We start from the raw sequence: 15,288 nt of genomic DNA on the forward strand, positions 1-15,288 counted from the left end.
GCAGTGCAGTAGTGATGCCACTTCATCATAGAAAGTTGCTTGTTAAGGTGGTCTTGACTTTCAGAATCAACAGGTATTTGGCAATCTATAAATGAAGTTAAAGTGGATGTTTATTCCACAGAGCAAAAAAGTCCCACCCGGCTTTTTTACAGGTAGTGGAGATTATGAAGTCCATATATTTTTCTGACCACTTCTCAAGACTCTTGTTATGTGCACATTGAACTAAGCATGCTCCATTTCCAGTGTGCATGCGTGGAAGCTACTTTACCCCAGCCTGACCAATAAAAAATACTTCAAACATTGAAGGAGTGGACAAAGATGACAGCAGCGACAACAAAGACAAGGGAAACTGCTGGGGCATGCTTTGGAAAGCAAGTGTGCTACAATTGCTCTGAACACTGACAGTGGATTTACTTTTGCGTTTAGGAGGTGCAGCACATATTTTACCACTAATGGGAGGCCACAGTTCTACTATAAAATACTAAAGCATTAAACATGCTTTGCTTATTAAAACTGTCGAATATATTTTTATATACAGCTTAACTACCTGAATCTATCTTTTGTTCGCTTCCCCCACAAGATTTTTCTATCATTCAATTGTTTATTGTACATGTACAAATGATGCAGCTCATCCAATAAAAATCCAGAGACACCCATATTACAATTAATTCAATTACAATGTAATTCAGGACAGAAGAAAGAAAGATTTCCAAGTTAAGGTAGACTATCAGACAAAACAATTTTCCTAGTATTGGATAAGGGTTAAAGCCTGTGTTGGTTGCTCATTGCTGCTTCAGAAAATTTAAAAAAGTAAAGTGTAAAGGGAGATTTCAACCATGATTGAAAATGGAGGAGAGAGGAACTTTTCCAATGTAGGTACAAAATGTTGGGAAGTTTAATCGTAGGGGCACAAAAAAAAAGAAATAAAAACCTGAACAAAGTTCTAAAGTTTTCACACTCAGATTAAAGATAAAATGCTATATAGTATAGTTGGAATTGATGTAATGTAGCTTGGAATTCTGGAAGCTAAACTCAAAAAGGCAAACAGAGTATAGGGAACTGATCAACAGCACTGCCTGTGCTATTCCAGTAGCAGATCTTTTCACCCCTTATTAACTTACCATACCTTGTTGTGCACTGTTTTTGTACAGAGGCAGCCAACTTGATAGAGACAAATATTTGTTTTAATGTGTCTGTGCCTTCATCAATAAGAACAATGGAAACATTACCATATCACAGTGCCAGCTTCTCCACTACACTGCACAGTGGAAACATTACCATATCCTACTCCAATCTCCTGAGTCTAGAAGTGAAAAGTATGAGTACCTTAGATCTCACATTGCACAGGTATTTTACTGTAAGGCTGGGTACACATGTGCAATATTTGTCGTTGGAAAGGGTCCTTTCTGATCCTTTCCAGCAACTAAGGCCTGCACGATGCATGAGTGAGTGCTGTACATACAGCTCCATTCTGCTCTATGGAGAGAGGAGGGGGAGAACGACGGAGTGGCACCCTGCTGCGCGCTCTCCCCCTTTGCTTCTATTAGGATTGTTCGTTGTCCATCGTCTGTGGATCCACCAGGACTGTCGTTCACACGATTGGTACACACGCCAGATTCTCGTCCAATAATGGCCCTGAGCTGATTATCGGACAAGAACCATTGGATGTGTGTACGTACCCAAAGAGTGCACTGCCACCCTCACAGGAAGTAATATAGAGTGAATGCTAGGATACACATATTTTTTCAGGATAAGGCTCAGGCACAATAAACATTTGTATGTATGTATGTGTGTGTATGTGTATATATATATATATATATATATATATATATATATATATTATTACCTATATAGTAAACATTACATTCTAGTACACGAGGGGTGAGGTTGCAGTGTGGTTACTGCTCTCTCATGCCAAGTACCTGTGCCCACAGACAAAAACAGAGTAAAAGGGGGCAGCAGTGAGTGGTTAAAAACTGCTCAATGTCAAATGTTAATTTATTAGGACCAGGAATGGCATGGAGAGGGACAGGTGTAGTGGAGAAGCTGACAGAAGGCCAGCCATCCCTGTTCCTACTGTTCGTGTGAACAAGCCAACTAGAAGGTATTCTAGCCTAACCATATGTAACTAAAACGCAACCTTTGGAAAAAATGAGCAATAAAACAATCACGTAATTAACAATAAAAATGTAACAAAACTACAAATACGTATGCATAACAAAATGAAGCTATACAAAAATAAATAAAATAAAAAATGAACTGAATAACAAATATTGCATTTCATTCATGTTTGGCAAGTTCTCCCATCTTTAAAGAGGCACTGTCATTTTGCAAGCCTGGGCAGGTGAGTTAGGGGAGCCCCACGACACTTTGCTGAAAATGGGCAAATTGAAAGAGCCTCTTTAACAAGAGATCAAACAAAAAGCCTGTTATATTGGAGTTTTAAAGACTATATAGTTTAGGTCTGTCTACAGGCATTTATGTCATGTAAGAGCATAAACAGTCAATGACGTTGCAAGTTACTCTAAATACTCCATGTCTGCAACTAAAAAAACAGAAAACCGACAAGAACATCAGTATGTATTGCAGCATGTGAGGTAGACTGTTCACTCACAGTAAAATGATCCACTTGCTCTCCAAACCATTAAATACATTCTATAACAAAGAGCGCAAGGATACAGTCCCTTCCTGGGAACAGGATCTTGTGACATATCATTTCTCCCATAATGCACCCCACGGACCACAAGTCCACTATCAGTGTGACAGCGCAAGTTGAAGGGGAAAATAAGATAGAGGAAGGAGGGAAAAAAAAAAAAAAGAAAAGCAGAAGCGAGAGAGAAAGAGGTGTCAGTGAATACGAGTGAACAGCCAAGTGCAGGCAGAACCTGGAAAAGGTGAGAGGTCAGCATGAAAAAAAAAAAAGACAAGAAGAGCCCAGGGCAGTGCAGAGTGGTTAGGTGATCATTAAAGTGCACCTGTCTTTCAGTAGTAAACATTAGGCTGATAAAAAGGTGGGTGGGAAAGTGAAAGTAATTTTGTTTTTTTCCCCCTTCTATACTCAGTAATAAAGGCATTAGATTTGGAAACTCAAATTAAAAAACTATATACACTTCAACATACAGACTTTGATATAGGTCTTCCCTTTATTGTGCCCAGTATTCGGAACAAAATACCTTAATAAATAAAATAAAAAAAAATTGAGTATTGGCAGCCAGCATGCCACAAACTTCTTTAAAACATCAGGTGCAGACAAGACCTGAATATAACAAGGCCTGAATCATAATGGAATGGTCATTACTTTCCTTCCAGGCCTGAGATTTACATAGCTCTGCCAGACAGGCCAGGAGACATTTCTCTACTGGTGTAAAAAAGGACTTACAGGTTTTGTCCCACCTTTAGTCTGTGACTGATCAGCAAATAAGAAGCAGCAGACCAGTAGGCTTATTTGTATGACCCTCTATTCTTGCTTCCTATGGCACATGAGCAGTCCAACACAACTGATTGTCTCATTGTGCTGCATGCCTCCTTATCCATTCTGAGCTCTGCTGTACAGGGTCTGTGAGCAATTTAAACACAGGTCCTTTTAATAACTGTATATACATTTAAAGATACATAATGAATACTGAACTCCATTATTTTATATCTGCCTGGAATTCAGATGAAATGTGTTTAAAAAATTGGGCAGGGCTATGAAAATTGACAATAAATAGCACAGATTCTGAGTGAAGAGAGTTCCTTATCTTCAGATGAATAATAGGAAAGCTTAACTGTGCTTGAGGTTGCTATAAATTGACTTGTATAGAGCCATGTACAGGATATCCAAGTTATATTGCTGGAAACATCTTTCATAATATTATTTTAGTATAATATTAGTTTCCATCGACATTAAATGAACAAGTGCTGTACCTACAGTGTTGCTCAAATCTATGGGGGGGGGGGGAGGTGATCACGATTGTCCATCTTGGACAACAATTATCTAGCATATGTACATAGCTTGGCATCCCATGAAGACTGCAGAACAAGATTGTAAAGCTAAAAAATGGCATTTATTTACCTGCTAGACTATGCAGTAGGTAGCACCAACACAATTACATATCATTTGGCAAGTAATATAGATCAAATACCAACGGAAGTTTATGATTAATTGTTTGTCTGCTCTTCAAAGCTACAGTTCTATATAAAAAAAGTGCATACAATAAAATGCAAACAATTTTCACAGTACCCAAATTTCTACTTAGCAACATACTGCTTGCTACTAAATTTCAGGTGCACTTTAACCTTGTTGCAATGCTGTGTGAAAGTGCTGCCAATCTCGGCAGTGACAGGGTTACCAGATTGAACAGTTCCATGCTGCTGGCTTCAGAGCATTTAAAGCCTTCCTGCACCCAAATCTGATGCCTTGCTTTTGAAGTGGACACTGATGGAGTCAATGACCTTGTAATCTTTGGGTATTCGCTTCTCCCAATATACTATGTGTAATACAAAATAAGGGAAAGCCCACACCTGATCACCACTGTAATAGCAGCACAGGGTGTGCTTCATAGACTCCATCTGCATACCTAAGGCAATTAAGCCTACCAATGTCCACCTACATTTCAAAAAAGCACTTTGGACGGCTTTTTTCGAAGACTAGAAATACAGCTCTGTCAAACGCATTGCAGACATTTTTGCCACTTCAGTAGTATTACATATAGCTAAAACTCTTCTTCTAGTTTTATATAAAGCAGCTTTTCTCAACCAGGACTCCTCAAGAGGGTCTACTCCAAGAGCCTCTAAGCAAGGAGCATTTTCTGGTTCTCAGATAAGTAACCACAGATACTGTAAGGGGCACATTCTTCTCACTGACCACAAATCTAATGGGGCCCCACCTCTCTTATGGACTTCCCCAATAACCACCAGTGTAGAAGTGTCATTTACTCACTAATTCTAATGATTACCAAAATAAGGAGGTTCTACTTCCCTCACTGACTCTCCTAATGACCACCAAAGTAACAGGGTATTTCATCCACTGTTCACCAGTTTAAAACGGCCTTTCTTTACTGAATTTCACTGACCACTAAGTATATGGTGGCAGTTTTACAATCATCATCATAGTAAGTGATTATTTCACTATTGACTACCAGGGACACTGCAATCTTCACTATCTTCAATTTTTTAAACATTATCGTCATTCCTAAAAGAGTTTTTCCTTGCTTTCATATGTAGTTATACTGTAATCTGTAACCAGTTATTTTAAGAATTCATCTATGTTTAAAGGTTGAGAAAGACTGGTAGGGAAGGGTTAAAACCTGCCAAGTTTATTTTATTGCGGTCTGTGTCTCCACTGGTGAGATTCAGCCCTCTATCCTGAAGAACAATGCCTCCAACACAGAAAGCGAAGGGAAATCAGTTGTCACTAGAAGACACATGATAAATTTACCAAATACGAACACCATTTCCAGTGACAAGTGTCTTAATTTTACTTTTCAAAACAAGAGCTAAAGAAAAACTTACCCGAAGAAAGGCAGGCAGGAAAAAAAAAAAACACAAAATTTTAACCTTCCCTAACGGATTGCAAACTAAGAAAAAAAAAGCTTTAGTTATATCGATACTTTAAAGCTACACCCTGGATAAATTGAAAAACCATCCGTGCTTTGGAGCTCTCCTTGCACTACAAGAGTACATGTTCATTTTCAACTAGAATACCAATTAAAAAACAGTTGTGAGTTGTGGGCAGGGCCTTGATGTCCTCACTTACATTGCAGGACTCCTGGTTTGCACTCCTGCATTGCACATTGTGACATCAGAGTGCAGATACTAATGGGGCACAGAAAGGAAGAACTTGAATTCTGAGTGATGAATTGGTGCTTTTTTTTTTTTTTTATATATAGTACGCTAGATGAAAAGGAGCATTTGACCCTTGTACTGAAGAAAAAGACCTATTGCAAAGGTAGATTTGTCATTTCTCCAGAGTTCAGAGTTATGCTCAAACACAAACTTATGCTCAAACGCAAAGAAAGCTAATAAACACTGATTACTGAACAAGAAAGCTGGCACAAAATTATCTGGGTAGAAATGTCACCAACAGAATTGTGCTTAGATGAATACCAATCAGCAGGCCTCATGTATGAAGGTAAATCCAAGATATGTTTTGTCCATGTGGACTAGGACTTCTATTCAGATCTCCCCTTCTTGTTTTTGTACATGACAATATTGGGTTGCAAGTAATTTGTGACTTTCAACACTTTTTACATTAGGAGAATCTGAGAGGAGTGTGCAAGCTTACACCAGTATGGTCATGTCTATTTTTGTCCTCCAGCTTGCACAGCTTATTTTTTAACTTAGTTAACTTTAACTTGTTAACTTAGGCCATTGCTTCTTATGTTAGAGTTTCTAAGGTGAGGTCAGCTCCACTCTATGCATCATAGAGGACCTCTCACCTTCCAGAAAAGACAAACATACTGCTTAGGAGGGGGGTTCAAAGTGAGGGAGGAATGTAAAAGGGCTCAGATCTTAGAATAAGGCTTTATAGCTAAACTCTAAAATATTGAATGCTGCTGATAACCAGTGGTACAAAAGCAAGTTACATCACTTCTAAATTTGGCTCAATTTCCATTACTCAAACCCAGTGTCTGCAGCTCTCCCTTAATTAAAACAGTTACCGTATATTAAACAGGATTATCAACCATCATATTGAATGTTATAACCCTTGATTACCCTGTACAAAAAGGCAATGGTTTAAAAGGGTATCAAATACACAACTAAAGAAGTTTGACTTCCATGATGTAAAAGTGTGCTTACACTAAAGAGCTCAAAAATGTGAGTGCATATAAAAACACAGGTAAAAAGACTGACCGTTTTCTTTGTATCCCATGCCCAAGATAACTTCTGGAGCTCTGTAATAACGAGTGACGACATATGGGGTCATCATGAAGCTTGTCCCTGCTGTCCGGGCAAGACCAAAGTCAAGAATTTTTAGGGTGCAGTCAGACTTGACTACAATATTGCTTGGTTTTAAATCCTGTGAAGCACAGAAAAGAGAAAACAATTCAGGATAAGAAAAACAAAACACAACCATTCCTTTACCTTCCCTGACGGAGACAAATTGGTGACTCACTTACAATGACAGTGCAGTCAATCCAGAAAGAAGGGCAGAACTAGGTATGGCTAGCTACGGAGGCAAAAGCTACAGATTTTTTCATCAGCATTGACAATGATCACAGTCATATCTACAGTAACGTCTAACTCCCACATACTACACAAGGGGTGAAAGTACTGCTCTGAAATAAAGAGTTGTCATCCCATCTTAGGAAAACTCAATAGGTTGACTTCACTTGCAGGATCAACAGGTACTTTTGAGACCTTGCAAGGGACTTTTGCGTTTGTGGCTCGTTTTGGTTTATACAATGTGGCTTACCCTCTTCAAATTGGGGTTCATAACATTCATTAACATTGACATCATCCTCCTGTTCCTCATCCAACATGTCACTGTTAGCAACAACAGATGTAGGAGGGACTGGCACTGGATTCCCTGCATCATGTGGCACAGGCTTTAGAGCGGATTCACAATCAGGATAGACAATTCACACCAAACTATTGGCACAGCAAGAGGAATTTATTTTTCTTATTCAACCATTGTGTTAGGCCAGTGTAACGCACCTGACAGCAGATATAAGGTGCCCAGCTTTTATCCTGATCTCCAATTTCACATCCAAAGTAATACGTGTAAGCAAACCTCACCCTCCTGGTTAGGTTCTTGCGTCCATCACAAGGGGTATTTTTGCCACAAATGTAGCAAAAATTGTCCTCTGTATTAACACAGCTGCGCCTACTCATCTTTAGCTCAAAACAGACTCACCATGGCCTAGCTGAACTATCCAATAAGACGGTTTCGCACTGAAGGCAAGCTCTTGGTCCATCTCGCCTTATATACATATATATTATTATATACCTATTTCTGACGTCAGCTCACTGACTTGCCCAGACATGCCCAGCCGCTGCTGCAACATGCGTGCCACCAGGGGGCGTGATTCAGCTGAGGTGGCAGCAGGCATAGTGGTAGCTGCAACTGTTACATAACGTTCCCATGTAAAAATACATTACCCAATTACTGACCATTTGAACAGCTATAGCACACCTATGACTTAAAATCTGGATGTGATAGGCAAATTCTGAGTTCACAATCGTGAATCAGCACAATCGATATCATGTAAATCACATGTGTTATTCCCAGTAGCAAAATCGTTATTGTGCAGTGTAATGCACCCATGCCAAGGAAAGCATTTAGCTAGATTTAATTGAACACACACACACACACACACACACACACACACACACACACCAAAACCCTTTCAGTAGTAAATGTATAAACAAAAGGAGAATAAATAAGAAGTATATAGGGGGAAAGGTGTCCTGGACTGACTCACCCGATGAATAATCCCTGCAGAATGTAGGTGTTTTATACCACACAACATCTGGTAAAGCAAGTAAGACATGCGCTCATGATCCAGCTCCATCTGTATCACCTGACACAAATTAGCATCCATAAGCTCCATCACAATATACCTAGAACAAGCAAGAAGTCTATTAGTGTGCTGGCAAAACACCAGTAACAGTGCACTGTGGTACACAACTGGAATACATTAATTCCCGTACTGTGGGACAGATTACTAAATCACTATATGCCTTCACATGATTACCCTTGAGAAGGTTAAAAACCTGGAGTTTAATCCTAAATCGTCTACCATATATTTAGGATTAAGTGTATATATTATATCTTACACATATTATCTGCAAAGCCTTCCCTTGTGTAGACCTAACTAAACCCAGAGAGTGCTCATAAATACTGCCACTTTAGATTTCATGTTAGCAGTAGTCTGCAGGCTCAGAGCTGTCAGTCAAGGGACAGTATGGTATTCCTCCGTGCTTCTCCAACACCATCTACATAAGCAGTTATGTGGGGAGGGATAGAAGAATTTTAGAATAGGAGAGGACTATGAAGTCCAAGGTGGTACAACGCTGTGTTAGGTAACCTATACTTTAATTGAAAAGGAATAAAAAAAAATGGTAAACAACTGCAATTGCTTTTACCTGCAACTTTTGTAACTGATGCCACGGTATTTTATGCTGAACAACTTGCTATAATCTCAAAACAGAGCCTTTTGTTAAGTGAAACTAAATTTGTACGTCATACCTGTATAGCAATTTCACTCTGAACAATGTATTAACTAATTAATAGTGTACTTTTCCATCAAAGATGATGTATAGTAAGTTTAGCAGACAAAAGTAACCTACATAATAAAAAAATATAAGATACTCCCTCAGCCAGACACACGAAAAGGCTTCTATCGGATGAAGCTTTTTATGGATATCTCTATATATCCTTACAAAGAGGGCTTTACCATGATAATACTTACAAGTCTTGGAATTCCTCCAGAGACTTCTGTGGTGTAAAAACATTCAGGAGGCCAATTATCTGCAACAGACCAATGCAATTGAAGACAAACAACATAAATATCCAACATATAATAAAAGCTGGTGTTCTGCTAGTGCTTCTGTGAGTTCATCTGTAACCTGAAGGCACCCCCACTTCCTTAGAAGGTCAATTCATATGTTCACTATATTTTAAGATTTAAAATGTGTGAAAACTGTTGTAGTATCAACACATTGGTAACGTCTATGTAAATATTTCAGATACCTATTGGCACAGAAAACCACAAGTCAAATTTGTGTTAATAAAAAAGAAAAATACTTTTTAAGTTCTATAAATTATACCTAAACACAAAAATAAAAATGGTTCTTCGAAAGGTAAAAAATATTGTTGTGTCCCGAGTTAGTTCCGGGTTTCTGGTCCAGGTCACCTGCTGACCAGTCTGTAATGGGGTTTATAAATAGCACAGTAAGAGTGAGGAGCATCAGCAGTTAATGGATTTAAAAGAGATAGTGTCCCGAAACCTTTTGTAACTAGAAGTCATGAACTGACCTGGGCCAACTTTAGAGGCATCAGCATGTATAAGTTACCATTTAACCATGGGACTTAAACACTTGTAATTGTTATATAATTTAAACAAGAAAATGTTTTTATTTGGTATATTGCATTAATAAAAAAGTATTCTTTTTATTGTATACTAACTAAAATGGCCTCCAGCGTGAATGTAAACAATGATTAGGAACCAATATGATTTATCAGCTGGAAACTTGGCTGTCACTGACAGTAGTGATTAAAATCCAGCAGCCACACAAACACCTGGAAAGTATTGTTTATTAACACCAAACCTGGAGCTTCACTTTACCCACAAAAATGTTTCTAAAAATAGGTACAAGCTCTATGCTGCCAAATGCAGAACTTACATTTTTGTGATTGACACATTTCATGAGCACAAGCTCCCGATATGCCCTCTTGGCATGGGTTTGATTCTGGAACGGCCGACTCAGCTTTTTGATAGCAACATGTCTTTCTAGAACAGTATCGTATGCGGCGCTGAGGAAAACACACAACACAAAGATTTCAAGAAAAACAATGAAATGCCAAAAAATGAACTGGCTATCTTATTTGACTTTCTTACCATACTATCCCTTGGGCTCCTGATCCAATGGGCTTCAGATTTTGGTAGCGTTTCAGAACAGTGAAAGTGGAATCTCCAATTTCAAAGACGGAGAAGTTGTTGTCACGTTTCCCTCGGCTCATGGTTGCACAAGCGTCTTCCCCAGCGGCTTCATCCAAACCCTGATGCTTTTAGCTTAAGTCTGCCAAGGTAAGAATTACAGGTAACGGGAAAATGAAAGTCACCCAGTTAGAAATTCTGGCTTAAAATCCCATACAATAAAATAAAGCTGAAAGCAGGGCAAATATTATATATAAATTAATATTATTAATAAACTGTATTTATTTAGCACCACCATATTACGCAGCGCTGTACATTAAATAGGGGGTGCAAATGACAGACAGACACAGACAGTGACACAGGAGGAGGAGAGGACCATGCCCCGAAGAGCTTACAATCTGAGAGGTGAGGTAGCAGCAAACAATAGGAGGAGAGATATGGAGTGGTGGGTGAGTAGTGAGGGTTTAATAGACAGATTGAGAGAGGTAGGCATATTCGAAATGATGGGTATAATGCAAATCTGTAATAATTAAAGCATACTAGAGTGTATTAGAACTCCTCCAAAAAAAATTACCTTTTTGTTATTACATGGGCCCATTTCTGATTTGACTTGTTGATTTAGTGTGTGGTTGTTGGTGCATGAATTGGTGAGTGGTCTTGCAAACTATAAGTATGTGAAAACTAAAAGCGGAGTTTAATTTTTTTGCTTTAAAGGCCAGCCAAACCAGAATTTAACAAAGCATATAAGAATAGCAATAAGGTTGATCTGGTAATACAAACAGTACAAATAGGCAAAGTAGCAGACAGGATATCTGTCCTTTGAACATTGCATTAGTCTTCAATTTGTCTCATCTTTGAATTTAGCCAGTGGAGGGGTCAAGTATGTGTGAACGTGCAATAAAATAGATTTCAGACTCGATTTGCCAGCATCCATTCATTACAGAAAAAAACATGGGTAAATACAAGCAGTGCAGTACACAGAACCTGCTAATAAAAAAAGAGCACAGCAGAGAGATACGGTCAGGAGTTGCAGTATGTACAAATGAACTGCAGTAAAGAAACATCAGGTCTTCTTCCCAGCCAAGCAGGGCTGTCCTGTATAGCATTCCAATGTAAATCTTGGAAGCTAAATGTAGAGAAATTTATATCAACTGGCAAGTAGAATAACTTTCTAAAATGTATTTTTCTGCCATGCTTTTTGCCTGTAATTCAGCTTTAAATAAAAGTACATTCTCTGTAGGTCCAAACAAACATGCAAAGGTTATTAGGACACTCAAATTAAAAAAATTAAAGAAGCTAGCACAACTGCAGCAAGCCTGCTATTTCCTTTTTCCTGCAATAATTACAAAATCCAATAGGCAACTTTGTGTTATTATAGACAATCGCAGGGCTACATAAAGGTCAGTCAACAGGATCCCAAGGTTACCAAAAAAGCATCCCTTGGCAACCAGGACATCCTGGCAGAGAAAGGCCTACAAAAATGGATCTGGAGCCCACTTGGTGAACACTCCATGACTGGAGATCACTACTTCACATCACAATAACAATGGTTTAGAAGAGTCTTTCTACTGGCTGAGTGCATTCTGATCACTTAACCACTAAAAGCTTGATACTGATTTCTCCTTTCAGTGCCCTGGCTGGTAAATGCTCCACTACACGAAAACCAAAGTAAACCAGGTGCAGATGCAAGAGGATGAAGTAATCAGACTGCTGGAAAAAACAAATATGTGGTTTGATTGACTACCAGAAAGACTCTACCACCATAATCTTTTCTGGGTAATTAACACTGTTACCTATCATAGGGGAAGGAAGGGAGAGACATCATGTTTTAAAGAGAAAGACCCACATTAATGAAACCTTGCCAACACAAAGAGCTTTGTCACAGAAATGCTTTTGGTGAAGTAACTCCATTTAAAAGATTAGAAGAAAATGCACAATTTTCCCCAGCCTACTCGATTATTTCAGTGTTGTTAGCTCCCAGATTTGGCTAGCCCAGATTTTTGATCATGGTTCTCCAGCTCTAGCTAGAACTTTGCAGGTTACATCTGAAAACCACATACACTTTAAAGATGAACTCCAAGCAGAAAAAAAATAAAATGAAAGGTAGCTCATCCCACAATTTATTTTATTGCAAGCAGTGCCAGTTGCCTTGGCTATTAAAAGTTAACATGATACTGTGTGAATTGCGGGGAAAAAAAGTAGAAAATCAAGTTAAAATGCCATCTGACCAAATAAAATGAGATTCAATGCCACGGTTATTTAAGTTGACCTATACTGAAAAGCCAAAACAACAAAAATGGGCTTCCTAGAATGAAAAAAAAGCCAAAGATGAATGATATTCTGCTTCCAGCATTTATAGCTCTATTCACTCTTCTACAGCTGCTCTGAACCTGACTGGTTGCTCTAACACAATTTTCCAAATGAGCCCTTTATATATAATATACAAATATAAACCATTGTCCAAACTGCTTTCTTTAGATCTTGCCAAGAAAGATATTAAGGATTACAATACCTGCCTTTGCTGTAGTTAATATTGGGGCAGGAAGGGAAAGAAAATCCATGTTTAAGTAATTATCACAACAAGAAATATATAGACATTTAAGATGTTTTCAAGTTTTAGTTTCAGTATCTAGGATGTATATTTGTTTGATTAATTATTGTTTCGTTTTAAACACTAAAATTTTGTGCTGTCATTAACAGAAATAAAGTCACTAACTGTCCTTTAGAGGAGCCTGTAATCTAATGTCATTACCATGACCATATGTCAATTTGGAGAAAAGCCAATTCAGCTGGTGGGGTTCTTATTTTTGTGTATTTATGGCCAAATCATTTTATTATTTTAGATTAAGGAAACTGGTAGAAAATCATGTCAGGTGTATGAGTGCCCTGTTGCAGAGATTTCTTAATCCGTTGAGCGCAGTCAGGGTGCACCCCCATGGAAGGGCTCCATAATGCCCCACTCTCAGTATGACTTTGGTTAGAGTCACTCATCTCAGAAGACTAAAGCTACATAGGGATGTCAGATTTGCAGGATCATCTCAGATAAAAACCTACTGTTGGTCACAGCTGTCCCCCTATTCCCCACAGTGATCCACCCTGCTGGATTGCCAAATGACCAACAGCTACAAACCACTGCTGTCTCCTATGGATGAGCACACAGCGGGGTGCCACACACAGGTCCTCCCTCCTTCCTCTCACTATAGAATGAGCGGGGTCAGGGTGGAAATGATCACAACAAAAACACAACAAGATAAATCATTGAATAAAAACTAATAACAGCTAAGGAAACAGATTTTTTTCCTGGGCTTTATTTAAGTAAAATAAATAGCAATGCTCTGCAGACAATTGGGGGAGGGGGTTGTGATTTTCCCATGGATGAAATGATCATAGCTGTACACACATATATATATATAAATAAATATATAAAGAGCCTGATCCAGATGACAGCTATGTAAACAGACAGCCATTGTATAGAGAAGGTGAAGGCTGTGTCCAATAATGACACAACACATACACATAGGGGTGACAGTGTGTCATGTTGTCAGAAGCCCCCCCATTGTGTGTCAGCGCCCCTCCTCTCACCTGTCTCCAGCACCCCGCAGGGCGGCTCCTCTCCTCTCTCTGTCCGGTTCTTCCCCGCCCTCTTTTTACAGCAGCTACTACCGCGTTCGCTGTCGTCCTAATCACTCGTTGCTCCCCACCTCCCCCGGCCCTTCTCTCCGGTTCATCCCGCTACCCCCGGTGCGCCTCGGTCCTGGAGGAGAATCTTGTGACGTAACCGGAAGTTAGTGCACACGCCCATAGCGCCTGCCTGCGTCCTGTCGCCGCGTCACCGGTCACGTGCGGCGCTTGCCGTTGTCTAGGCAACTGAGGCCTACAAGCTTGTAATGAGCCCGAAATTGACTAGTACAATGCTGTAAAAAATTAAAAGGTGTTGTGAGACCTATACAGGAAATTTGGTATACAAATTCCTAGCACATTCAATGATTTTGAGAATGTTTTTTTCCCATTGGGATGGTACTGCTACCTAGATACATCTCAACTTCAATAAAAAGATAACACATTAATATGATAGAGATTTGTATATGTAAATACATACAAATTGTATGAATAAAATCATTTCCAACATGATTCAGTGTTGTGTGAGCAGTGTTCTGTACATTGCATACCTTGTTTATAAACAATACATACAATATTATTATTACACAATATTTATATAGCACCAATATAATTTGCAGCACTTTACAAACTCCATAGTCCTATCACTAACTGTCCCTCAAAAAGGCTCACAATATAATAAATTATTTACATATGAAAAAGAAAGCTCAAACAACAAAACATTCACAAGTTGTTCACACTACAATATTTACACATACAGTATTACAATTACAAATAATTATTGATACTTACATATCTGAAATATAGATACAAATGCTCCCAACCATCCCAAATTTGGAGGTAGGAATGCCACCTGGTAAAAATTGGCTTTTTTGCTAATGATAAACATAGGAAAAAGACCATTTGGCCATTTTTTTTTACTGGAAAAGGTAGCAACCCCACTTGGAAGGACTGTCCCACTTTCAGATCCAGGTCTCTGGGTCCTTAATATTTTTAGGATATATACACCTATGTAAACTATAAACATTTATTACTCAAAAGTGTTTTTGCACTATGTCCACATATCTCCCAACATAGGAAAGAAGGA

At 38.7% G+C, this 15,288-nt stretch overlaps 1 protein-coding gene across 1 annotated transcript in view; it reads right to left on the reverse strand.

The window, feature by feature from the left end:
* Positions 1-14,358, reverse strand: part of LOC140338800 (mitogen-activated protein kinase 8) — a gene marked incomplete at its 5' end in the record, with an annotated part of 33,422 nt that extends 19,064 nt beyond the window's left edge. Inside the window, 6 exon segments of the mRNA XM_072423102.1 lie at positions 6,835-7,000; positions 8,406-8,544; positions 9,396-9,454; positions 10,330-10,459; positions 10,545-10,725; positions 14,166-14,358. Of these exon segments, the coding sequence (XP_072279203.1) occupies positions 6,835-7,000; positions 8,406-8,544; positions 9,396-9,454; positions 10,330-10,459; positions 10,545-10,666 (616 nt within the window).
* Between the last annotated feature and the right edge of the window lie 930 nt (positions 14,359-15,288).

The sequence above is a fragment of the Pyxicephalus adspersus genome, chromosome 10 (genome assembly GCF_032062135.1).
Source record: "Pyxicephalus adspersus chromosome 10, UCB_Pads_2.0, whole genome shotgun sequence".
Classification (NCBI taxonomy): Eukaryota; Metazoa; Chordata; class Amphibia; order Anura; family Pyxicephalidae; genus Pyxicephalus; species Pyxicephalus adspersus.